Genomic DNA, 27,148 nt, shown 5'->3' with positions numbered 1-27,148 from the left:
TACAATGGAATTTTACTCAGCCGTAAAAAGAAATGAAATTGAGTTATTTTTAGTGAGGGGGATGGATCTACAGTCTGTCATACAGAATGAAGTAAGTCAGAAAAAGCAAACAAATACTGTATGGTAACACATACATATGGAATCTAAAAAAAAAAAAAAAAGGTTCTGATGAACCTAGGAGCAGGACAGGAATAAAGACACAGATGTAGAGAATGGACTTGTGGACACAGGGAGGGGGAAGCATAAGCTGGGACGAAGTGAGAGCATAGCATTGACATATATATACTACCAAATGTTAAATAGATAGCTAGTGGGAAGCAGCTGCATAGCACAGGGAGATCAGCTCGGTGCTTTGTGACCACCTAGAGGGGTGGGATAGGGAGGCTGGGAGGGAGACGTAAGCGAGAGGGGATATGGGGATATATGTATACATATAGCTGATTCACTTTGTTATACAGTAGAATCTAACACAACATTGTAAAGCAATTGTACTCCAATATAGATGTAAAAAAAGTAAAATTTAATTAAAAAAAAGAATAAACTGCTGATAATGTGACAAAGATAAATTTCATGGGCACTATATTAAGTGAAAACACCAGACACCAGGCACCAGACACAAGAAATAGAACCACATACTGTGTGGTTCTATTTCTCTGAACAGGAAAAACAGATTTATGGTGATAGAAGTCAGAATACTGGTTACCTCTGATGATGGGGCTTATTGACTGGGGTAGGGCCCAAGGGAAACTTCCGGGGAGATAAAATATTTTATATTTGATGTGGGTGGTATAGACATATATAAAATTCATTAAGGTATACACTAAAACTTATGAAATTTTACCTAATTTATGCCTCAATTAAAGAACTTTAAAACACAAAAATAGAATCATGTGAGTACAGGTTAAAATGGAGAATGGCCCCCTGGGGTGAAGCTCTGTAGAAAGAGCCAGACTCTGTCACTTACTACCTTACATACCTCTGTAAACTCACCTCAACTTTCCAGCCCTCAGTTTCCTCATCTGTGAATTGGGGATAATAACCAGTACCTTCCTGAAAGTCTGTGAGGACTAAATAACCTAAAAGATAGGAAGTTTAGGGTAGTAGCTACTATCTAGTAATAATAAGCACTAAGTAATTATTTGCTAGTATGATGATGAATGGTTGAATATTCATTGCTAGGGAGAAAGATGGTCACTATAAGAATAAAAGGAACAATTATCTGGAAACTTATAAAATGTCAAAAATATTTTCATTTAATTCCATTTCTTCAAAATATATGAAACTTAAAATTGACAGAATTACAAGACTTATTCAGTAATCCATACTTATGGTGGGAGAGTATCATATACTGAGAGGCTTCTCAGTATATGATAGATCAGAAACTGCTAAGGACTGTATGTTTGTGCTCCCCAAAATTCACATGCTGAAGCCTCAGCCCCAAGAGGATGGTATTAAGAGGTGGGGCCCTTGGGAGGTAACTAGGTCATGGGGATGTAGCCTTCATGAATGGGATCAGTGCCCTTATTTTTATAGAGACCCCAGAGAGCTCTCTTGCTCCCCTTCTGCCACATGAGGACACAGCGAGAGTGTGGCCATCTATGAACCAGGAAGTGGGCCCTCACCAGACGTCAAATCTACCAGCCTTGATCTTGGACTTCCAGCCTCCAGGACTGTGAGAAATAAATTTCTGTTATTAGTTACCCAGTCAACAGTATTTTTGTTATAGCAGCCTGAGCTAAGACAGAGACCAATATTTTAAAATGTGTAAAAGACTTTTAAACACAAATAATATGCTCCATCTAGTGAATATATGTAGAATACATTGATTTCAACTACCCACGAAGCATTTATAAAAATTGACCATATACTAAGTGCACCAGTTAGAGACTGCATTCAGCCATAATAAACCCATCCCTGCCTTCCCCCAGCCTCCCCCCAAAAAAGACAATGTCATGTACCAGCAAGAGGTACATCTTATTCGTGTAACAGAATGTCCAGAAATAAACAATCCAGGGCTGGTACAGCCATACAAGGACACCAACTGGGGAACCAGGATGGTTGTGACTTCTGGCCACACTCTCTTTAGCCTGTGGCTTTCACCCTCATGGTCACAGGATGGCTCCTCTAGCCCTGGACACGGTGTCTGCTTGTACAGAAGAAGGAGAGGGATCTGGCTAAATGAAACCACCCCTTTGCAACATCTTTCCCAGGACTCACACCCAGCGATGTCTCATACTGGCCAGGACTGGAGGATGTGGCCTCGCCTGGCAGCAAGGACAGGAAGATGGAGGTGTTTTAATAGTGCACATTCCCTGATGGTGTTGTGGTTTGAATGATGCCCCCACAAAAGATATGTCCACCTGGAAACTATGGATGTGATCTGATTTGGAAAAGGGTCTTTGCAGATGTAATTAAAGATCTTGAGATGAGACCATCCTGGATATCTGGGTGGACCCTAAATCCAATGACAAGTGTCCTTAAAAGAGACAGAAGAGGAGAAGACACAGACACACAGAGGAGAAGTCCATTTGAAAACGGAGGCAGAGATGGGAGAGATGCTGCCACAAGACAAGGAACACCTGGAGCCACCAAAAGTTGGAAGAGGCAAGGAAGGAACCTCCCCTAGAGCATTTAGAGGGAGTGTGGTCCTGCAGACACCTTGATTTCAACTTCTGCCCTCCAGAACTCTGAGAGAATAAAATTCTGTTGTTTTAAGCCACAAAAAAAAAAAATAGTGCACAGACCCAATCTGAATAAAAAAAACCCTAAGTGCTTTGGTAAGCAAGAAGGGGCAATTTTGGTAGGCAATTAACAGGACGCACCACACTAGACCTAAAAGCAATCTCCACAAATACTTAACATTCAACAACATAAAGACCACATACGCTGCTAAGAGTGTAATTAAATTAGAAACCAACAACAAAAAGGCAACTAAAAAGAAACACCCATATATATGCAGGAACTTTCCAGGACGACAGAAACAGTCTATATCCTGAATGGAGTATTGATTACACACAAGTATACATCTGTCAAACTCATCCAACTGTACACTTAAGATTTATGCATTTCACTACAATTATGCCTCTATAAAAATATACCCATGTACTTTTATTTAAAAACCTAATTCCATTTAACTCGTGTGTCAAAGAATAAGTGGTAAAAGAAACTAAGACAATATGGAGAATTAAACTGAAATGAAAATATTATACATCAAAACATGGGATGTCGCTTAACGAGTACTATGAGAGATGATCACAGCCTTGGATGTTTATGTTTTTACAAATTGGAAGTTAATCAGCATGGGGCCCACCGTAAGCAAGAGACACTGATAAAGGCAGGCCACCAGTCCTGACGTTTTCTCTCCTGGCGTGAGTCCTTTTATGCACGGTAAGTGAAGAGCTGTGCCTGAAGGCTTTCTCACACTGATTACATTCGTAGGGTCTCCCTGCAGTGTGGGTTCTCACATGTACAATAAGGTGTGAAGACTGGCCGAAGGCTCGCCCACACTCCTGACACGCGTAGGGCTTCTTGCCGGTGTGGGTCCTCAAGTGTTTCCTGAGGGATGAGGGCTCACTGAAGGCTCGCCCACACTCCTGACACGCGTAGGGCTTCTCTCCCGTGTGGGTCCGCATGTGACTCTTAAGGGTTGAGAGACGACTCAAGACCTGCCCGCAGGTGGCGCACTCATAAAGCTTCTCTCCTGTGTGGATCCTCTTATGTACGTTCAGGTGAGTGCTCGTCCGGAAGGGCTTCCCACACTGGTTACATTCGTACGGTTTCTCTCTGGTGTGGGTCCGCAGGTGTGTCTTCAGTGATGAGTGTTCCCTGAAGGCTTTCCCGCACTGGCCACATTCAAAAGGCTTCTCTCCGGTGTGAGTTCTCACGTGGCTCCTCAGAGAGGACGGCTGGTTGAAAGCTTTCCCACAGTCCTTACATTCGTAGGGCTTCTCGCCCGTGTGGTTTCTCTGGTGCAAGATCAGGTTAAAGTTCCTCGTGAAGGTTTTCCCACACTGACTGCACTCGAAGGGTTTCTCTCCAGTGTGAGTTCTCATGTGCCGCCGCAGATTTGAGGAATACTTGAAGGCCTGCCTGCACTCCTGACACTCGAAGCACTTCTCTGCAGTGTGAGTCTTCTCGTGCCTGATGAGATCGGAGCTGTATCTGAACGATTTTTCACATTTGTTACATGCATAGGTTTTATCCCCGCTATGAATTTTCTCAGACACGATTAGGTGAGCAGTCTGGAAGAAGGGTTTTCCACTCTCTCGGCATTCACAGGGGTTCCCTCCTGCAGGAATTCTCTGGTACTGAAAAAGTGGTTTGATGCTGTTAATAGGTTTCCCTAGTACATTGCATTTATAGAGTTTTTCTCCAGTCTGAGGTCGCTCCTGTCAATTGAGGAAAATGGGAAGACCAGAGGCTTTATTGCATTCACAGATATTCTCCCCCAAGTGAAGTGAGTGTAGGAAAGAGACATTCCTATAGCTGAAGATTTTACCATTTTAGCGTATCTATACCATTTCTACCCTGAGTTCCTTCAAGCAGATACTCTGCCACAAAGAGCTATCATTTTCATTACTTTCATGGGACTTCTTAGATGTAGACTTTTTCTGTATTATGTAAGGCTAAATTAAGTTTTAAATGCTCCACATGTGTCAAATTTACGAAAATGGTTAGCTTTGGGAACTCTGTAAAGCCACATCTTGATCTACATTTAGAGTTTTCCCCCAATTCATGACATTCACAGACTCTCTCCCAAGAAACTGCTTTCTCCTAGGTGAGTACCACTTGCCTTGAATCTCTCTCTGGGTTTCTTGTGTTTCTAACCTACAGCAATCCCAGACATTTCCTACTGTAGAGGAACAAGAATAACCCCTTTATGCCTTACCCTTTTTGTGCCAATGGATGAAATCTCTGCAAAAATATCTTGGTTAGGAATTGAGTCTTGTGGTTGAAGTTGAGGTTCTGGAATGAATTAAGGGGAAGAAATATTAAGCGCACAGAGAAGGAAACTGTGGGATCAAGATGACAAAAAAAGCTAGGCATGTGCAGATTTTTTTTTAATACTGATCCTAAATATGGGAAGAAACTATGAATAAGAGGAATGTATCAGAGGGTAAAGGAAAATTTTAAGGTGTTTGGCTACGTGAGGAGTCACGTAATCATAGGAACAAGGAATGGAAATAGTAGATAATTTACTAAGAAGGGATTCTATGAAGATTGGGACTGATGTTGAGAGGAAGTATTAGTAAGAACATACAGTGGGGAGGAACTGGATGAAATATACACATGGACGTGCTAAATGTGAAAAGGAGGTAGGATAAATCTTTACTGAAGCCAAAGTAAAGCATTAGAGATAAAAAGGGAAGAGAAAGAGGAAAGAAAGTGGAATTTACTGAGGGAGCTCAACCCAACAGCCTTCCCCATCAAGGGCACTAAGCACTCCTAATCTGCCTGGTGCTCACCTAAGTGGGTTCCTGGGAAGATCCCTCTCTCAGTGACACACAGCTCTTCTCTTTGCTCCAAATGGGAAAATGTACTGGCTTTGCAGAGTTGATCTCCTGCTCATGGGAAAAGATGCAGGGTATGAGCAACTGTGCCTGCCATGCAATGGGAGCCGATATTCTGAAGTCTTTAGGGTCACTGGAGATAGGAATAGCAAAATGGACACACCTATATTCTGATGGCACGGCTGAGCTCTTTCACTAAGGAACCAAAGTAAAAGCTCCCTCACTGGGTCCCAAAGGACAGTGGGACTCTCCAGTCCCCAAAACCCGGCGCCTGGCTCAGGGACAAACTTGAGAAGACCAGAAACAATGGACAGATCTTCATTTCCAAGAAGAAACCACTAGACTATAAGCACAATGAAGGCAGGACCTTCCTGTCTCTTCACCTCTCGATTTCTGAAACCAGCACAGTTCCGGGAAACCATAGTAGCTGCGCAAGTGTGTGGATGAAGCAGCGAGGCCAGCCTTACCCACAGAGGTCAGGTTCCTATAGTTCTCCAGCATCACGTCTCTGTACAGGCTTCTCTGGGCAGAGTCTAGAAACAGCCATTCTTCCGGTGTGAACAGCACGGCCACATCCGCAAAGGTGACTGGTTCCTAAAATGCACACCCGTCCCTGCTCAGCCAGGGGCCACCCCAACCAATACTCAAGAGGACAGTGTGGGGCTTGCAGGCCTGGGAAAGGGACACTTACATGTAGAAGATGTTCAGACACAGTTCTGAGGTCTCTCTGCTCAGGCCTCAGAACTAGAACTCTTCTCCATCTACTCTTCCCTCCCTAAATGACAGCATCCCAAGGGGTGGCAGAAAAGGACCTAAACTTCATGACAGGACTTAGTTATTAACAACTAGCTGGGAAGTCCTTCCCCTCTAGCCCCAGGGTCCAGCAGACCTGATCGCATTACAGGCAAGAGAAAAATGTTTGGTAAATGACAACTGTTTGCTCTTGGGAGACCATGATGACTATAAGACAAGGACAGCTCACGTCCTCGCCCTGCTTTCCCTCCTGACATTCAGCTGAACATGGCCCTTGATAACCAGGGGAAGGCCTGAATGAGGGAGTGGGGTCACTGCCCACCCACCACTAGAGGCCCAGTGCCTGGAAGCCTGGAGACCAGTCCTCTGGGGTCAAGAAACTCCCAGACAGGGGAAGGGGACAAGGAGGCAAAGCAAGAAGAACAAGTATTTGTTACTTACCTGCAGACAAGTGTTCAGTGTCCCAGGAGCCACGGCTTCTTCCTCTGTGCTCTCCTCCCGGAGCCAGGTGGGGTCCTGAGCAGGCACTGCTGGAGGAGAAGAGGGGAGCCGTTAGGGTCTGGGCCTGGCCCAGTGACCCCACTTGCAGGGCCAAGGGCTGCCCACCCTGTGAATGACCGCATGTGCACACACATATGCACACACTCCCAGGGACACACACATGTAATGTACACAGAGAGATGCATGCACATATGCTTGCACACACTCCCAGCTGCTTGGGCACACATGTACACTCACACACACCAGTACACACGCATGCATACACTCACACAAATGTTTACATACACACCACGCATACACAGTATGCGCATACCCACACTGACAAGCACAAACACACAGAAATATACAGACATACACACAGACACACATGCATGCACACACGCATGCACACACACACGCGTTTCCTCTGTTCCAAATCTCTGGAGCCACAGTCTCAAGTCACCAACAGACTCTGAAGTTTCTGGGGCACCCCCTTCTCCCCCTTGATTCAGCCCTGGGTCAGCTGTCCTGCCTTAGCTGCTGGGCCCCTTCCTCTGCCCCAACTCTGCAGGGCCGATAGCACCCCAGGACTTACCACAAGTAGGGGACAGAGAAACCGCCACCTCCCTGTGAGTGTGCCTGAGAAGGAAGCATCCTTCCTTTCCTGCCTTCAAATCAATAACATCCCTCATCCGCACCAGGCCTCCTCACTCTGGCCTGTTACAGAGGAGCAAGTGATTCCCCAGCCAACCCTTGTCTCCCTGCACCCTCACCTCCCCTCTCGATGGGACCTTTCCCCTTGGTAATTAAACCTGAATCACATCCAATCCCTGACCCCATGTCATTAGTTTCCCGGGGCTGCTGTAAAAAAGTACCACAACTGGGTGGCTTAAAGCAACAGAAATGTATTCTCTCAGAGTTCTGGAGGCCAGAAGCCCAAAATCAAGGTGTGGGCAGGGTCACACTCTCTCTGAGACTCTGGGTAGAGTCCTTCCCTGCCTCTTCTTGGCTTCTGGTGGTGAAGGTCAATCCTGGGCTTGTAACTGCGTGTCCCTCCAATCTCTGCCTCTGTCATCACATGGCTGTCCTCCCCCCGTGTGTTCCTGTCTTCACATGGCATTTTCCCCTTCTTACGAGGGCACCATTCATATTAGATTAGGGCCCACCATCATGACCTCATCTTAACTTGATGGCATCTACAAAGACCCTATTTCCAAATAAGGTCACATTCACAGGTACTGAGGGTTAGGACTTCAATATAGCTTTTTTGGGGGTGGTCACAATTCAAGCTGTAATACTCCACACTTCCCTCTAGCTACTGTTCTATCTCTCTGTTCCCCATCGTGGGCAATCTCTGTATCCATTTTCTCACCTCCTACTCACTTCCCAACATCACCATTCCAAGGACCAGCACCTCACTAGGATCACCTGTAACCTCCATCCAGAGTGGGGATCTAGTTGACATGTTCAGTCATCCAATCCCTCCATCTTAAAACCCACCCCCCTGGGCTTCAGTGCCCACCCCCACCCCGCAGCCTCCCTCCCGGTTTCCTGTATAGGCTCCTCCTCCATCACTTGCTGGTGTCCCCAAGGTGCACACCTTCCTCTTCTCACCTTGTAGTCTCCGCCTCGGAAGGCACCGTCCCCGGCTCTGGGCGTCAATTCCCAACTACCTGACAAGGCCCAAATCTCCAGGCTGACTCTCACATCTGCACTCCAGACCCATATACACAACCATTGGCTCCGATATCTCCACTCATCTACCTGGGGGAATACGAATGAAACATCCAAAATGAGCTAGATGGGGTGAGCTGTTGCCCCAGGAGGCGGAGGACAGAGATTCAAGCCACAGAGGATCATTCTCAGGCTTTGAACTTGCCCTGCTGGGTTTCAAACGTACGTGCGACCCGGGACCCTTGTTTCCTCTCCCTTTGGGAATGGGAATGTCTATCCAATGCCTGCCCCACCATTGTATTTTGGAAGCAGAGAACCTGTTTTCTGGTTCTACCAATTTACAAATGGAGAGGAATTATGCCCCCAGGATGGATCACACCCCCAGTCTCACCATACCTGATTTAGATTATTTAGATGACAAGATCTGGGATATTCTGGGTCAATATCTAGATGAGATTTTAGACAGAGTTGATGCTGGAATGGGTAAAAACTTTGGGGATGTTGGGATCATGTGACTGTATTTTGCATGTAAGGAGGATATGAATTTGCGGGTCCAGAGAGCAGACTTTATGAGTTGAACTGTGTCCCCCCAAAAAATAACAAGTCCTAACCCCCAGTACCTCAGAATATGACCTTGCTTGGAAATAGGGTTTTTGCAGATGTTAAGATAAAGTTATGGTGGAGTAGAGGGCCCTTAATCCAATACAAATGGTGTCCTTTTAAGAGGAGAAGAGATACCGAATGAGGGGAGAAAGCCACGTGGCAAGGCAGGCAGAGATGGGAACGATGCATCCACAAGCCAAGGAATACTGAGGCTTACAGCAACCACCAGAAGCTAGGAAGAGGCAAGAAAGATTATTTCCCTACAGGTTTCACAGGAAGCATGGCCTTGCCGACACCTTGATTTCAGACTTCTGACCTCTAACTGAGATAGAAATTTCTGTTGTTTCACCCACTCCATCCAAAAAAAAAATGCACTTATCACCTTCTTCTCAAAGCCTGTCCTTCTTCCAGTGTCCCTGATCTCAGATGAGCAATTCCTCCCCCTCTGACCCCAACGATCAGTCAAAAAAAAAAAAAAATCAGTGATGACATTTCTACACCCACCTCCCCACCTCCACCCACCCCATTCCCCTTCCTCCCACCCTGTCCCTGCTATGGGGAATGCCTATATCATACCTTCTCATTTGGACCCACTTAAATGTCACTCCTTCGGAGAGTCTCTCCTCCCCAATACCTTTCTTTTCTCTAAAAAGACCCTCTCCTTTCTTCACAGCCCTTACCTATCTATAACCAGCTACTTTTTTTTTTTTTTTTGCTTCCTTAGGTGATTATCTTCCATCTCCCCCAATGGACTGGCAGCTTCGGAAGAACAAGCCTGGGGTCCTTTTCCTTTTGCTACACCCTCACCCCCCAACCGTGCTTGGCATATAAAAATGCCCTGGGGAGGGGGAAGGGTAAGCTGTGACAAAGCAAGAGTGGCATGGACATATATACACTACCAAACGTAAGGTAGATAGCTAGTGGGAAGCAGTCGCATAGCACACGGAGATCAGATCGGTGCTTTGTGACCGCCTGGAGGGGTGGGATAGCGAGGGTGGGAGGGAGGGAGACGCAAGAGGGAAGAGATATGGGAACATATGTATATGTATAACTGATTCATTTTGTTGTAAAGCAGAAACTAACACACCATTGTAAAGCAATTATACTGCAATAAAGATGTAAAAAAAAAAAAAGCCCTGGAATGTCTGGTAAACGAATGCACACATGACTCACCAAACTATCTCAACTCAACCTCCTGTGTACATCTTACATGGTTCCTAGCTTACCTGGTGTGCAGACAAGAGTTAACACAGCAGGCCTGACTGCTCTCCTCAGCAAGGCCTGCCAGCAAGGTTGACCCTTAGCTGGCCTCTGGGAACTTGGATTTCGAGAGGGTTCCCACCACCCTAACTGATAAGAGGGGCTCACTCTCTGCTTAAACTCTTTGTACAAACAGTGCGGTTTATGCTGAATGCCTGTTTTCCTTCTGGAAGTCTGGAATTTAGGTATGTGCTGGGCAGAGGGTGCCTACATGACCAGCCCCCAGGGAAAACCCTGGGCTCTGAGTCTCTAATGAACTTCCCTGTAGATAATACTGCACACGTGTTGTCACAGCTTGTTGCTGGGGGAATTAAGCGTGTCCCATGCGACTCCCTTGGGAGAGGACTCCAGAAACGTGTGCCTGAATTCCTCCAGACTTCACCCCATGAGGCTTTTCCCTTTGCTGACTTTGCTTTGCACCCCTTCAATGGAATAAATCATAGCCATGAGTACAACTGTAAGCTAAGTCCTGAGTCCTCCTAGCGAATCGTCAAACCTGGGAGTGGTCTTAGGGACCCCTGACACACCTACTCCACACTCACCCCCAACTCTAGGCCACCACCGTCCTTTTCCTAACTGCCTCCACCCACCACTCATATCCTCCCGAGGCCCATCCTCCTCCCAGGTGCTGAAGGACCAGGCTCTTCTTCCCCAGTGCCCAGTGGATTTTACAGATGCCATTCCTAGGCCTGAACTCCTCTCCCCAAACCTCCAAACAGACCAACATCTAAACGATACAGTAATTATTATGGTCTTAAGCCACCCCTGTCCCCAGAGGTCAGGTGGCAGTGTCTAGTATCTTAGCTCGGGCAGCTGTAACAAAATACCACAGACTGGGTGGCTTAAACAACAGAAATTTATTTTCTCACAGTTCTGGAGGCTGGAAGTCTGAGACCAGGGTGCCAGCATGGTCCGGCTCTGGTGAGAATGCTCTTCCTGGCTAGCAGACATCTGCCTTCTCACTGTGTCCTCACATGGTGGAGAACTCTGCTTTTTCTCTTCCTGTTCTTATAAGGACACCAATTCTATGGGATCAGGGCTCCACCCTTAAGACCTCATTTAACCCTAACAACCTCCTTAAAGGCCCTGTCTCCAATACAGCCACATGGGAGGTTACGGCATCAACATATGCATTAGAGGGGGACAATCCAGAGCACCTGAAGATGTCTTTGGTCGTCATGACTAGGGTGTTATGGGCTGAACTGTGTCCCTCCAAAGATTCATATGTTGAAGTCCTAACCCCTAGAATCTCAGACTATAACTGTATTTGGACATAGAGTCTTTTCAGAGGTCATTAAATTAAAATGAGGTCAGTAGGATGGGTCCTAATCCAATGTAATTGGTGGAAATTTGGACACGGACACATACAGAGGGAAAATGCAGGAAGAAGATGGACATCAACAAGCCAAAAAACAGATCACGGCCCTCTTGATCTTGGACCTCTGTCCTCCAAAACTGTGAGAAAACAAAGTTCTGTTGTTTAAGCCACCCAGCCTGTGGTACTTTGTTATGGGAGCCCTAGCAAACTAATACAGGGGGAGGTGGTACTGCCAGCTAGGGAGTGGTGGCCAGGGATGCTGCTGAACATCCTACAACATGCAGGACGGCCCCCACCACAGAGATCCAGTCCCTGTATCAGCAGTGCTGCAGTTGAGAAACTTGGTCTAAACTTAAATTTCCCAGAGCGCCTCCCTGCCCCCCAAGATAAAGCCCTCCTGTTATATGCTTCCATTGAATTCCAGTCTCCATTGAAAAATCTGACCACCAAGCCAGACTGTGAACTCCATGGGGGAGGGCCTCAGGGTTTGGTCTGCAATTGTTTCCCAGTGCCCATCTCACCACAGGATGACAGCGGTGAGTACTTCAAGAGTACCTTCCAGAGTACTTCAAAAGCACAGAGCACACCAAGTACTTCAACAGTACTTTATGGCACAGATGGCCAAAAAGCACATGAAAAGATGCTCAACATCACTAATTATTAGAGAAATGTAAATCAAAACTACAATGAGGTATCACTTCACATAGGTCAGAATGGCCATCATTAAAAAGTCTACAAACGATAAACGCTGGAAAGGGTGTGGAGAAAAGGGAACCCTCGTACACTGCTGGTGAGAATGTAAATTGGTACAGCCACTATGGAGAACAGTATGGAGGTTCCTTAAAAAGCTAAAAATAGAGCTGCCATATGATCCTGCAATCCTGCTCCTGGGCATATACCTGAAGAAAACTATAATTTGAAAAGATACATGCACCCCAATGTTCACTGCAGCACTATTTACAATAGCCAGGACATGGAAGCAATCTAAATATCCATCAACAGAGGAATGGATAAAGAAGATGTGGTACACGTATACAATGGAATATTACTCGGCCATAAAAAAGAATGAAATAATGCCATTTGCAGCAACATGGATGGACCTAGGGATTGTCATACTGAGTGAAGTAAGTCAGACAGAGAAGGACAAATATCATATGATATCACTTATATGTGGAATCTAAAAAAACGGTACAAATGAAGTTATTGACAAAACAGAAATAGAGTCACAGATGTAGAAAACAATCTTATGGTTACCAGGAGGGAAAGGTGGGGAGGGATAAATTGGGAGACTGGGATTGACATATACACACTACTATATATAAAACAGATAACTAATAAGGACCTACTGTATAGCACAGGGAACTCTATTCAATACTCTGTAATGACCTAAAAGGGAAAAGAATCTAAAAAAGAGTGGATATATGGATATATGTAACTGATTCACTTTTCTGTACAGCAGAAAGTAACACAACATTGTAAATCAACTATACTCTAATAAAAATTTTAAAAATAAATAAATAAAACGAGTACATTATGGCAGAGCCTGGCCCAGAAGGCGTACCAAAAATATATAGAACAACAACATATAACCCAAATCTAAGCATTACTTCCTGTCAGTGGCATAATACAGATTCCAAATGCAAGACTGGATGATATGATTAATAATCAAAATTTATTATTCTTACAATAAATTAAGATGGAAGGAAACAAACGCCTTGCAGTACAAGCTACAATGTTATTTGTCCTCCAGAATTAATTTTTTCCCCCACTTCTCAGGAGATGTGGCTTTTAGCCTCATTTTTTAAAAGCTCAGTTCAAACATGTGCCACTTATAGTAAATTCAACTGTAACCTTCAGCATCGACATGCTTGCGCAGTGGAGAATTTAACCGTGCCCCAAAAGAGGTCTGGCCTTTGCCATAGTTGAGTGGGGACTGCTCTTCCATAACAGAAAGATCTGAGACCAAAAGAAACAAAAAAAGAATCCCAGCCCACAATCCCTAGAAAGTGCCTTTCCCCTTGCGTATGTAAATAATGAGAGATTGCTTCATACATTCTCTCCCTGTGGCAACGACTGCAGTCAGAGGAAAAGGCGGCGGATGCAAGTTCCCAGACACAACACAGCAAAGCGGGGCCCTCTGGCTGTCAATTCCACCCAGCTCTCACTCACCAGAATCCCCAGCCCCCAACAGGTTGAGGAGGCGCAGCGCAGGCTCCGGCGTGGCCACCCTCTGAATCTGCACAGCCACCTTCAGCCCCTGGACAGAGTGACAGGAACATATTAGTCACACAGTCGGTGGGATCCACTCACACCTGCTCACCCAGACTGAATTGGCATGACTGGCCCTGCTTTGGGGAAACACACTGAACATACAGGGACAGGCCCTGTTCCCTTGTCCAGGTTTACAATTCTTCAGTATAAAGTTAGCCACCGTCGTGGAATTTCAACTCCAAGATGGGATGGAGAGAGGGGGCCTGGGTAAGGGAGGCCTCCTCTGAGCAGCCTCCGGTAGTGGGGGAAATGCTGGAGCAGAGAGGGGCAGTGGATGGCCAGCAGATTGAGGGGGTAGAGGGAGGATGCAGAGGTGGACCCCTGCAAATGAGGGGACATAAGTAAACTATTCCGGAGGGGAAGCCCTGCTGTGGGAGAAAGGACCTGAACTCTCCTCTACCGCCAGCCACTCCCTTGGGAAGGGTACTTGAACTGACTTGCATTTCTAAGGGATGCCTCTGGCCTCGGTGTCCAGGGTGATGCCCAGTGGTAGCAGGAGCCTGTCAGGAGCAGTTCCCGGGGGTCCAGGAGAAATAACGGTGGCTCTGGGCAGGGTGGTGGCACCAGGAACAGAAGGAGCAGTCAGAGGTAGGTTTATATTTTGGAGGAAAAGTTTGTAGGACTTGGTGGTGTATGGGAAGTAAATGTGGCAGGTCCCTCAGGGCAGGTGATGGGCAGGGACAGGTGAGAGGAGGCCCCTCCTCCTCAGCGCGGGGCTCATAGCACACCTTAAAGTGTCCTTCTCGGTAACTCTGTCCACCTCAGTACCAAAACACAAGGCCCTGAGCCAAGAGCTTGGTTACCGGCCTGGACACTCTTCACACAGCCCTTGGACCCACTCATTCCTGTAGGTTTCCTGGCCATGGACAGGGTGGGAATGAGGGTGGAAGGACTGGACGAAGAGAGGCAGGGCCTGAACCCTAGGTGCTAGCCCCTCCCCTAGGACTGCTCTGGGCCTGACATCACACTAGGGATATTTACATTCAATGCAGAAATGCCACGGCATGTCCAGCAGTTCCTACCAGGAGGTAAGCCTGGGCCTCCAGCATGTTCCCAATTCCCCCAACAGTTGGCAGTTGGTCCTAGATTCATCCCTCCCTCCTGCCTCCCCACCTAACAAAACTCCTGAACCCTAGGCTTTCCTGGATGGGGCTGGGGCCCTCCCAGCAAACCACTTCCCAGGCTTACTGTGTCCTCAGAAGACCAAGGTGACTCCTGGAGAGCTGACCGGTCCCCTGGAGTCAGAGGTGTCCCCCTCTCTCCCATCATGGGCTTGATCTGCATCCTCAGGTCCAGTCCCAGCCCCTGGGAAAAGGCATGGAGGGTGCTGAGCAGGACAGAGGCGGTATGGAGGCTGTTCTCACCCTCAGAGACCCTAAGTTTGGGGCTCGTGCCATCAGAATTTGGGGAACGTGGGCCTGGTAGTTTCAGACCTCGTGACTCCCCCTATTGCACTGTGGGCCCCTGCCACCAACGAGGACTGATCATGCCAGAGACTTGGAGACAGACCTGACCCCTTTCTGGTTCTGGAGAGGCCCTGTCTGGAGGTCAGGCCACAAGCCCTTGGAGGCGCTACAAGATATTTTACTAGAAAGGTTGCTATAGAAAGGCTGGGAGCCCTTGGCTCTGAATATGAACTTCATTCTGTTTCCTTAGATTCCATATTTGAGGATGCCCCTGGCATCCATCAATCACAGGGCCAAACTGATGGCCACAGCTGTTTACATCTCCCCTGTGATCCACAGCTCGTACTCCGAACCACCTCCTTTAGCTAGTTCTCACACACCAAGCCAACATTCCCCCTGCCCTAAATCACCAAGGCCAGGTACCAGACAACTGGGGACAGCCCCTGCGCCTCAAGATCCCCCAGAATTATCACTCAAACTCACCAATCCTAAGATGTTTACCCTGCCCTGCCTTGCCTTTCCTACAGAAAACCAATGAAGGCTCCGGCCTAGAGTCTCCCCTCACTCCTGTCAGCCTCCTGACTGATGCTGGTGCTTCCTCGTGTGGCCCTGTGTGGCGTGGCCAGCCCCCTCCTCTCAAGAAATGTAAGTCGCTGTCACTGGCCTCTCCATGTCATCACTCAGTCACCTCCGTAAATTGAAATCCCGGGGGTACCATTTTGAGACAAATGTTTTCATCAGAATAATTCTGACACAGATCACTCTTCTTGAAGGTTTTTAGGAGTTCCGCCTATTTGCTCAACACGTACTTATTGAGCACTGCTAGTACAGGCACTGTGGATCCAGCAGGAAACAGAAGAGGTGAAACCACAGCCTTGAGGAGCTGGGTGTTGTGCAGGAGAGGTGGCGTGGGTGGCCCTGGGACAGTAGGAAGGCTGAGCCTGGAGATGCCCATTCTTTGGGGCTACAGGGCCTTGGTCTGTCCCTGGCCACCAGCACTTATTCACATGTGACCTCAGAGCTGCCATAAGGGGCCCCAGTGATTGCGACAAGGCTCAGTGACACCCACATGGCCTAGAAGGGATAACCAAAGGTTCAGCCACATCGACCAAGTATCAGGATGTGCGATCCTCAAGCAGAAGACCCTGATGGCTAAGATGGCGGTCTCTAGAGACAGGCCTGGATTTGACTCCCGACCTCACATATGCTGGACCACTTAGGGGCATATTCAGGGGTGAGCTGCTTGATTCCTCTACACAGAAGGAACTGTAGTGGGATTCCTCTATATAGAAGGAAGTGGACCACTTATGCCCACTCACAACATTCTGTGACTGCCTGTGTTTCCAGATACAGCAGAAGCCCCTCCTCTCCCACACTCAGTACTCACTACTGAGCTGGCAGTGAAGTTCTGTGGAAAGTGCTGGAACCCCATACTGAGAGGAAAGAGCCCACAGAAACCACAAAGGACACCCGTCCCTCATGGCCCGTACTCCCGCCCTCACACGGTCCATCTGCTGATTGAGGCATGGTGCCGGTAGGGGCCTGGAGCCGTCTTTACCAGCACCCATCTGTTCACTCCTTCATTCAACAGGCATCAATCGAGAGCTCTATAATGGTGCACAGAACACTCTATAATGGGGTTACTGCAACAACAACAGCAGATGAGGCCCCTGGGATCCAGCAGCTCCAGTAAGACATTTGCAGATCCTAAGGTCTCAAAAGCCAGCGCCCTTTCCCAAGCAGCTAGTGGAGGACGTTCTCTTCCAAAACAAGAGTGTAAACCAAGGACAAGGAGGATCTGGGCACTAAGGAGAGGGCTCGGCTGCCCTGGGGTCTGATGCCAGCCATGCAGGGGCGAGAGTTTCAGCTGCCTGGCAGCCCACTCCTCACGAGGCTGTGCAGGGCTGAGGCTCCGCGTGCTCAGGGCACAGGAATGGAAAAGGGGTCTCTACTACCCCGGCCTCACCACCCCATGCACTGTGCCAGTGTCTCTGACACTCTGAGGCTGACACCATCCGTGATAGAGGTGGAGAGGAAGAGAAGCTAGATACCTCATTGGCTCTGGGCCTGGGGGTGAAGATGGGCTCTGTATGTCCCTCTATCCAAATCTTAGCCCTAACCCTAAGCTTCAAAACCCCAAGAATGGGAACTCAAACTTGGAGGCTCGGTAGTTTAGGAAGGCAGGAATTCAGGGTCAAAGGGGGGATGGCAGGACTCTGCATTTTCTCACGCACCATACTGTGCAAGCTGGTTCTGAATGATTTTCCACTCTTTGACAAGGGCTTCCTTCCAGTGTGGGGTCTCAACTTGTCTCCCTAGGGGTGTGGGACCCCTGACAACTTTCCCACATTCTTTACAATCAGAGTGGCCCTCTCCTGCAGGTCCTCTTGTTCAGGTCCAAGGTATAATTCCTCCAGGAGCCTTTCTCACCACGGTTAAATCAGCAGGTGGCTTCTCTCCAGGAGGAGTTTGCTCCTGATGAGCGGTGGATGATGACAAAAAGGTCACCCAGGGATGCTCCTTGTCAGGGGCACGTTTTCAGCATTTTCAAAGGTGCGCCTTGTTCAGACAGGTTGAGTTCTTCCAGGATGTGGCAGGTTCCACCACTAGGCTTTCTCACATCCTGAACTTACATGGGGCATCTCTAACAGACAACGTGTTTCTGATCACTGTTGAAGAGTAAATCACACTGCATACAAGCAATGTCTGACTCTCACTGATGGAAATGTTTACTCAGGGGAACTTTCTAAGAAGAAAGAATCTTAAGTGATAGGTGGGATTTGCCCACATTCATGGGTCATGGATGCTCCCTCCAGACACTTCATGTCCTTGAGGAAAAGCCCTGGCTCAAATATCTGCCTGGCGCTGGTGTGCGTGTCCAACTCACGTATTCCTCAACTTCTTCTATGAGAGGGAGTAAAGAATCATCACCCGTGAATCTTACCATTTGCAAATCATGGGATGAATTTTCCTCCAAAATATCCTGCAGAAGAGTAGACTCTTTGGGTTTAAGTTGAGATTCCCAGTCTAAAATGAATTGGAAAAAAAAAAATTACCTTCTTTCAGAAAGAAGTAGTGGCATGATATTGACACACACAACATGTATTTTTTTTTTTTAATATTGACCCTAAACTTGGGTCAGTACTGAAATGGAAGAAGCTATCAGTGAGAAAGTGAGGCTCTAAGAGTAGGAATTGGGCAGTGATGGGAATGAGGTGGATATGAGAGACTTTTTTCCCAGCAAAGGAATCCGTGGAGATTGAAAATGACGTTATCAGACAGTGTTATCAGGCAAACAAGTAAGAAGCAATTAGAAAAGGAACACACAAAGAAATGTTTGGTTTAAAGAGGAATTGGACAATAATTGTTTGTATGATATGGAGAAATTGGAACCCTCATGCACCGCTGGTGGGAAGGTAAAATAGTGTGACTATTCTAGAAAGCAGTTTGGCGGTTCTTCAAAAAGTTTAAAAAATGACCCAGCAATTCCACACCTAAGTATATACTCAAGAGAAATGAAAACATATCCACATAAATTCGTTTTTTTTTAATTTTTGAACTTTATTTTATTTTTTCATACAGCAGGTTCTTATTAGTCACCAATTTTATACACATCAGGGTATACATGTCAATCCCAATCGCCCAATTCAGTACACCACCACCACCACCCCTCCGTGGCTTTCCCCCCTTGGTGTCCATACGTTTGCTCTCTACATCTGTGTCTCAACTTCTGCCCTGCAAACCGGTTCATCTGTACCATTTTTCGAGGTTCCACATACATGAGTTAATATACGATATTTGTTTTTCTCTTTCTGACTTACTTCACTCTGTATGACAGTCTCTAGATCCATCCACATCTCAACAAATGACTGAATTTCGTTCCTTTTATGGCTGAGTAATATTCCATTGTATATATGTACCACATCTTCTTCATCCATTCTTCTGTCGACGGGCATTTAGGTTGCTACCATGAGCTGGCTATTGTAAATAGTGCTTCAATGAACATTGGGGTGCATGTGTCTTTTTGAATTATGGTTTTCTCTGGGTATATGCCCAGTAGTGGGATTGCTGGATCATATAGTAATTCTATTTTTAGTTTTTTAAGGAACCTCCATACTGTTCTCCATAGTGGCTGTATCAATTTACATTCCCACCAACAGTGCAAGAGGGTTCCCTTTCCTCCACACCCTCTCCAGCATTTGCTGTTCGTAGATTTTCTGATGATGTCCATTCTAACTGGTGTGAGGTGATACCTCATTGTAGTTTTGATTTTCGTTTCTCTAATAATTAGTGATGTTGCACAGCTTTTCATGTGCTTCTTGGCCATCTGTATGTCTTCTTTGGAGAAATGTCTATTTAGGTCTTCTGCCCATTTTTGGACTGGGTTTTTTATTTCTTTAACATTGAGCTGCATAAGCTGTTTATATATTTTGGAGATTAATCCTTTGTCTGTTGATTTGTTTGCAAATATTTTCTCCCATTCTGAGGGTTGTCTTTTTGTCTTGTTTATGGTTTCCTTTGCTGTGTAAAAGCTTTGAAGTTTCATTAGGTCCCATTTGTTTATTTTTGTTTTTATTTCTATTACTCTAGGAGGTGGATCAAAAAAGATCTTGCTGTGATTTATGTCAAAGAGTGTTCTTCCTATGTTTTCCTCTAAGAGTTTTATAGTGTCCAGTCTTACATTTAGGTCTTGAATCCATTTTGAGTTTATTTTTGTGTATGGTGTTAGGGAGTGTTCTGATTTCATTCTTTTACATGTAGCTGTCCAGTTTTCCCAGCACCACTTATTGAAGAGACTGTCTTTTCTCCATTGTATATCCTTGCCTCCTTTGTCATAGATTAGTTGACCATAGGTTTGTGGGTTTATCTCTGGGCTTTCTATCTTGTTCCATTGATCGATGTTTCTGTTTTGTGCCAGTATCATATTGTTCTGATTACTATAGCTTTGTAGTATAGTCTGAAGTCAGGGAGTCTGATTCCTCCAGCTCCGTTTTTTTCCCTCATGACTGCTTTGGCTATTCGGGGTCTTTTGTGTCTCCGTACAAATTTTAAGATTTTTTGTTCTAGTTCCGTAAAAAATGTCATTGGTAATTTGATAGGGATTGCATTGAGTCTGTAGATTGCTTTGGGTAGTATAGTCATTTTCACAACATTGATTCTTCCAATCCAAGAACATGGTATATCTCTCCATATGTTGGTATCATCTTTAATTTCTTTCATCAGTGTCTTATAGTTTTCTACATACAGGTCTTTTGTCTCCCTAGGTAGGTTTATTCCCAGGTATTTTATTCTTTTTGTTGCAGTGGTAAATGGGAGTGTTTCCTTAATTTCTCTTTCAGATTTTTCATCATTAGTGTATAGGAATGCAAGAGATTTCTGTGCATTAATTTTGTATCCTGCAACTTTACCACATTCATTGATTAGCTCTAGTAGTTTTCTGGTGGCATCTTTAGGATTCTTTATGTATAGTATCATGTCATCTGCAAACAGTGACCATTTTACTTCTTCTTTTCCAATTTGTATTCCTTTTATTTCTTTTTCTTCTCTGATTGCCATGGCTAGGACTTCCAAAACCATGTTGAATAATAGTGGTGAGAGTGGACATCCTTGTCTTGTTCCTGATCTTAGAGGAAATGCTTTCAGTTTTTCACCATCGAGAATGATGTTTGCTCCACATAAATTCTTATACATGAATGTTCAGAGTAGTACTACTCCCAATCACCAAAAAGTGGAAACAAGACAGATGGCCATTATCTGATGAATGGATGAACAGAATGTGGTGCATCCACACAATGGAATATCACTCAGCCTTAAAAAGGAATGAAGCATTTCATGCTACTATATGGAAGAACCTCAAAAACATGATGCTGAGTGAAAGAAGACAGACACAGACGTATGATTCCATTTATATGAGATGTCCAGAACAGGCAAATCCACAGAGACAGAAAGTGAGTTAGTGGTTGCTGGGGGCTGCAGGAAGGGGGATGGGGGGGAACTGCTAATAAGTACAGGGTTTCTTTTGGAGGTGATAGAAATGTTCTGGAAATAGATAGTGGTGATGGTTGCACAACTCTGTGAATATACTAAAAACCTCTGAATTGTACACTTTAAAAGGGTGAATTTTACAGTATGTATCTCAAATTTTTTTTTAAAAAAAGAGAAATTGGAACAGATCTTTTTCTGAAACCAACAAAAAGTAAGAGAGTTAAAAAGTGAAAAAAGAAGAGCTAAAGGAACTCACCCCAAACAACCTTATTTCCCCTCAGAATAAAGAACCTTAAAAATGCCCTCAGACTGACACTTCCCAGCAGCACCCACCCTCAAACCCCGGTCTGGATGGGTCACAATGTGCTATGCCCCCTGGTACTCACCCACACCCGTAGCACAGAGAATGCCTCGTTCTGCTGTCATCAGCTCTTCTCTTGGCCCCACCTGGGAGACCAGACAGGTTTTGCAGGATGGAGTCCCTGCTGGTGGAGAAAAACATACATGCTGAGGGAAGGGAGGGCTTGCAGAGGAAAATAAATGCTTCCCCTGCCTGCCCACCCTCCACCTGGACCTCAGCTCCTGACCCCGAGCAAGTACATGGGGTACCTAAGTGATCACATCCAGTTTTTAATGAACTCAGTGAGGTTCTTTCACAAGGGCCCAAACTACAAACGCTCCCTCTCTGCCCCATGGAACTGAGGTTCTCTAAGTCCCAAAGCCCAAGCTCAAGGTCAGTGAGACCCACACGAGTGACTATGGAGAGAATTAAGTAAAAGCAATGCATGGAGCTGTTATCCTGTGGAAGCCCATGAACTGGAAACCCACACTACATCACTATGGTCACGTGGCAGGCGCTTAAAAAGCATTTGCATACAGGAAGGACCAGAGTAGCACCAGCCTTACCCCGGGGGGCCAGGGTCCTGCAGTTGTCCAGCAGCGCATATCTGCACAGATTCCTCCGAGCGTCATCCAGCAACGCCCACTCCTGGATGAGCCCCACTGCCACATCCTCCAAGGTGACTGATTCCTAAGACAGTACACATATTCCGGCTCAGCAAGGACCACTCTCACCATTCTGCAGGACGAGGGGTTATCCCTGGGGAAGGTAGACCCAATGCAAGAACATTCAGAGAGTGTTCTCTCCAAAGCAGGGCTTAGCAAACCCGGCCTGCCTCCTGTTTGTCTGAATAAAGTTTTACTGGCAAACAGCCACACCGCTTTGTTTATCTCTATGGCAGTTTTTGTGCTACAAGGGCAGAACTGAGGAGTTGCTGGGACCCAGCAGAAAATACTGACTTTCTTTTAACGTTTGGACAGATCCAAAAGTATAAACTTTGGCTCTCTGTCACTCCACTAACCAGTGATGGCGCAGCCTGTTCTTCTCAGCTTTACAGAGCTTTTCCTAAACTCCTTATTTAAGACATCAAAAGTTTGGGTTTGATCTTTTAATTTTCATGAAGTCCCTAGGACGCCGCCCAAGACATAGATAAGCATTTAGTCATTTTTTATGCTTGTTAAAATAGGACTTCCATTGCATCTGAGAAACTTGATGGCCTTTTAATCTCAGAATTCTCTACAACAGCACTGACTGGTAAAGCTCAATGGGAATGTTCTATGTCTGCACTTTCCAAAAAGGCAGCCACTGGCACGTGTGGCTACTAAGCATTTGAGAAATGTACTTTGGGTGACTGAGTAACTGAGGTTTTAATTTTGTTGGATTTTAATTAATTTTAATTTTACTGTATAGAGCCATGTGTTTTTGGTAGGTCTCACGAGCGATGGCAGGGATGGCCCTGGAGCTCTGCTGCTGCCGGCTCTAAATGAGCCCCGCACTGCAGTCAGACTCTGGAATTAGGCACAGAACCCCAGGGTCGCTTTGGGAACCCTCCACCCAAACCAGTTCTCTCCGGAGGTTATGAACTGAAAGAGGTTGCCAGGTCCTGGGGACGGGGCTAAAGATGCTCCACACTTCCCTCTTCTTTCTTCCTCAGTTGGGAGGCAGGCAGAGAGGAGGCAGGCAGAGAGGAGACAGGGCCCAGAGTACATAATTATTCCCCCCCCATCCATCCTAACCACCTCCTTCCCCCTCACCATGACACCAGCGCCAGGGTTTAAAGTTTCAGTAGGTGTCCTTCCTGCAATAAGAGAGACAGAGGTAAAAGAAGAAATGAGAGTGGAAGCAGAACACCAAGCAGGGGTTTGGCCCAGATAATTCCATTTCTGTGGACCAGCAGGGTGGCCAAGCGAAACATGCTTACCCGGAAATTATCTCAATAAGGAACATATTGGGCCCTGAGCCACCTTTCACACCACAGGCCCTGACCGTTTCTACTGGCTCCAGTCACCTAATACAAGGATCATTTCTCCTCTTATCCTCCCTCAAAACACCTCTAACATCCTCTACATTTCCTCCACTGCCCTTATCAAGTTGTGATTTTTTAATATGTATTTGTATAGGTAAGTTTGCCTCTCTCTCTCCAACCACGATGTAAACTCTCGAGGTATAGACCTGTGTCCACTTTTTTCAGGACTCCAAATCCTGCCACCAGAACCGCACTTGGTAAGTACTAAGTACTTTACGTACTAGGGGTTGGCAAACTTTCTGTAAAAGGCCACACAGTAAATATCTTAAAATTTGTGGGCCACATGTATGGCAACTATTTAACTGTGGTTATAGCACAGAAACAGCCACAGGGAACACATAAACACGTGTTCCAATAAAACCTTATTAATAGAAACCAGCACTGGGGCAGATTTGCCCACAGGCCACAGTTTGCCAAGCCCTACTCTATATCATGTGGTAGAGAGAATACATCGAGCACCAAATTCTCTCAGTTCTACCTCTTATGCATCGCAAACATTCCAACTTTTTCAATTCCACGATCACCACCAAGCCCCAACTTTTCCAACTCCACAATTGTCTGAGTCCTGAACTAACCCAAGCTGCTATATGTGTGGACTTTGCATTCATTCTTGCCCATCCTAAACACCATGCTCAACCCAGGAGTTGGTGGTTTGTTTAAATCACAAACAAAATCATATTACTCCCTACTTAAAACTCTGATTCAGTGGCTTCCCACTGGCCTTAGAACAAGGTCCAAAGTTTACCATGGCCTTCAGGGCCCTGCCCTCCTCTCCTTTGCCTTCTGTGTTTTAGCTTTCCCTATCTTTTCTCAGCTCCTGGAATACACCAGGCTTTGTACTGCCTGAGGGATTACGCATACACCGTTCTTTCAAATCTCCTCCCCACTCCGACTCCACAGCCTGACCCCTGTCTAGTTACATAAAACTCATCTTTTAATTTCAAACATTTGTCCCATTTAAGATATTTTTGCTGATCTCCTCCTCAAGTTCCCCTGTTCTGTGTTTCTACATCACCCTTGTCATTATTAATTTAAAATCTGTCTTCCCAGCTAGAACAAAACCTCCACAGGGGCAAGCACTAAATCTATTTCAGTCACATTGTTTCCCCTGTACAGGGCCTGGCTCATTGAGGGCACCCCCAATGAAAATGTGCCAAACAATCAACACTCCTCAAGAATAATTCAATATAGTTAGACTAAGAAGCCATGTGCCCACATGCACACTCACATACACACACACACACACACACACAAACACATAAGACAACACCCCAAGTCAAAAATAAAAATGACTTAAAATGCCTGTTCATGTAACAAAAATCACAACACTAGATTTCAGCTGTCTTTAAGAAACGTTAACTCTTTCTAAAAAGACAAGGTGGGACATGAATCCTCTCTAAAAACAAACACCACACTCATCAAATTGAAATCTGATGCTTAATTTTCCTCCAGAATTAATTTTTTCTCCATTTCTCATTAGAAATGAGTCTTAACCCTATGATTTAAAAAAAACATCCCGGGCTTCCCTGGTGGCGCAGTGGTTGAGAGTCCGCCTGCTGATGCAGGGGACACGGGTTCGCGCCCCGGTCTGGGAAGATCCCACATGCCGCGGAGCGGCTGGGCCCGTGAGCCATGGCCGCTGAGCTTGCGCGTCCGGAGCCTGTGCCCTGCAGCGGGAGAGGCCACAGCAGTGAGAGGCCCGCGTACCGAAGAAAAAAAAAAAAAAGACATCCCATTTACTGCCAACTCAATTTCAATTCCCGGTACTAACAAAGCTTATGTTCTTTTTCCTGGAGTCCCATCTTTTGAAGCCTTACGGCGATTTACAGGCTGGAGCCAACTTGAAAAGAACTGAATAGTCTTACTTTTCTTTGATGTTAATAAGACTTGTGACATAAGTGAGAAATAGCTTTTATTAGGACATGCTCCCCTTACAGTTAAGAAAACTGATACAAAGTAAAAGTCAGAAGGGAGGGAGGGAGGGAGGGGAAAGGAAAGGAAAAGGAAAAGAAAGCTAAGTTAACAGGTCCTAAGGTAAGCAAGTGCAAATTGTCAGTCACCAACTAATTCATCCCTTGATAGAGGGTACATTCCATTTTTTAAATTCACATGCCAAGTCCCTCAAACCAGTTTGCACATGTAGACTCAGACCTAAATTTCCATTTGCAGAGCTAGATAACCTGAAACGTAATATGAAATAAAACGTGATTTATTAATAAACAGTTATCCTGCATATGGGAGATACGGTAGGCCTACAAATCGGGGAAGACGGGTGAGTACTGGGGCCGGCTGGTGTCACCACTTGTTAGCTGCGGGACCTGGGCTGTACTTCGTGACTTCCCCTTCAACAGGCGGATGACAGTCCTGTTGGCCCGAACAAGGGGTACCTGAGAGCGACAGACCGAAAAGGGGGAGCCCGGCTGCAGAGCCGAGCTGTGCGGGCTCCCATCCCGGCCCCGGGGTTACCGCGGGGAGTAAGCACCTCGGCCCGGGCAGCCGTCCTAGGCCCTCCGGCCTCTCCCCGCGCCCGCCGAGCCCTCCCCGCCCTCCCGAGGGGCCTGGCCGCACCTGCAGAACGGCCGGAGACACTCCCACCGCAGCGCGCCGTGCAGCCCCGTACTGCAGCCACCATCCGCCGCCGCTGCGCACTTCTGCTTCCGGTGTCAGGGCCGCCGGGAGCGGAAGTGGTCGGAGCACCGGCCCTCAGGGCCAGAGGACCTCAGGGCACTGGCGGAAAGGTTGACTCCTTCATCCAACCTTGGAGGAAGAATTCTAGTTTCCTTCCCCAGGGCTGCGGGCGAGGTCAAGCTCTGGGGTGGGCTCTGACCGGGCCTAAAGAGTGGGGTTGGAGCGGAGTGTACGCCGACTGGTCGGGGCTAAGGACAGAGCTGAAGCCCGATGGGTGGGGATTGGGAGAGGGCCAGGGCTTGGTGGGCGGAACAGAGGCGGGGCCTCGCTGGCTCGTTGGCACGCTTGATGTTCTACTTTCCTCTCCCCCTTCCTTCCCCCCGACCCTGCCCCGCCCTGACTTCTCCTTTGCCTTAACCCAATGCCCTGCAAAAACATACCCATAAGTAAGATTGTTTTGTTCAGAATTTCTGATTTCTTCTAAAAATAAGATTATATATTCTACTTCTTCTACAATTTGCCTTTCTTACTAAAAATAAAATGTGAAACTCTATTCAAGACAATAGATAGATCTGACTGTTCTTTTTAAAATTATGTATTTGTTATGTCGTACAGATAATACATACATATAGGAAAAGTTCAAATGGGGGATCTCCTTCCATCCCTAAGTTTTCCTCCCCAGAAACAACCACTGTGACCAGTTCCCTGATATCGTTTATATTTCAAGCGCTGCGTGTATTATTTTTCTCAATAAGTAACCTACAGAGTATCAGTTGATGGCTACATGCTAAGGTTACAAAGCCCTTTCCTGCAAGGGTGCTACAAGTGGAGGATTGGAGGGAAGATGTGGAGAGAGAGATGAGATTGATCCATTCCAATAAAACTAACTCAACA

The 27,148-nt window shown here is 46.3% G+C and overlaps 2 protein-coding genes across 11 annotated transcripts in view; one reads left to right on the top strand and one right to left on the bottom strand.

The window, feature by feature from the left end:
- The window catches only part of ADGRE2 (adhesion G protein-coupled receptor E2), a 32,581-nt gene extending 31,872 nt beyond the window's left edge, over nt 1-709 (top strand). Inside the window, exon 11 of the mRNA XM_070045093.1 lies at nt 662-709. Coding sequence (XP_069901194.1) covers nt 662-709 — 48 coding nt within the window. The remainder of the gene's footprint in view (nt 1-661) is intronic.
- ZNF333 (zinc finger protein 333) lies at nt 543-26,464 on the bottom strand. Of its 10 annotated transcripts, none has more exons than XM_030879826.2 (12): nt 26,195-26,464; nt 23,355-23,398; nt 22,167-22,290; nt 21,647-21,745; nt 18,220-18,302; nt 15,058-15,174; nt 13,768-13,855; nt 6,705-6,793; nt 5,978-6,104; nt 5,466-5,561; nt 4,889-4,965; nt 543-4,388 (listed from the first exon to the last, which is right to left on the bottom strand). In XM_030879826.2, the coding sequence occupies exons 1-12, from the start codon at nt 26,256-26,258 to the stop codon at nt 3,291-3,293; spliced, it is 2,106 nt and encodes a 701-aa protein (XP_030735686.2). In that variant the 5' UTR covers nt 26,259-26,464; the 3' UTR covers nt 543-3,290. The 10 variants fall into 10 exon arrangements, with proteins under 10 accessions (XP_030735686.2, XP_060153047.1, XP_060153046.1 ...); XM_060297064.1 differs by having other exon boundaries at nt 543-4,307; XM_060297063.1 differs by having other exon boundaries at nt 6,705-6,790.
- Nucleotides 26,465-27,148: the final 684 nt, after the last annotated feature.

This window comes from Globicephala melas, chromosome 3 (assembly GCF_963455315.2).
Source record: "Globicephala melas chromosome 3, mGloMel1.2, whole genome shotgun sequence".
NCBI lineage: Eukaryota > Metazoa > Chordata > Mammalia > Artiodactyla > Delphinidae > Globicephala > Globicephala melas.
The sequence above is the reverse complement of the archived record's forward strand: the minus strand, read 5'-3'. Positions and strand labels throughout refer to the sequence as shown.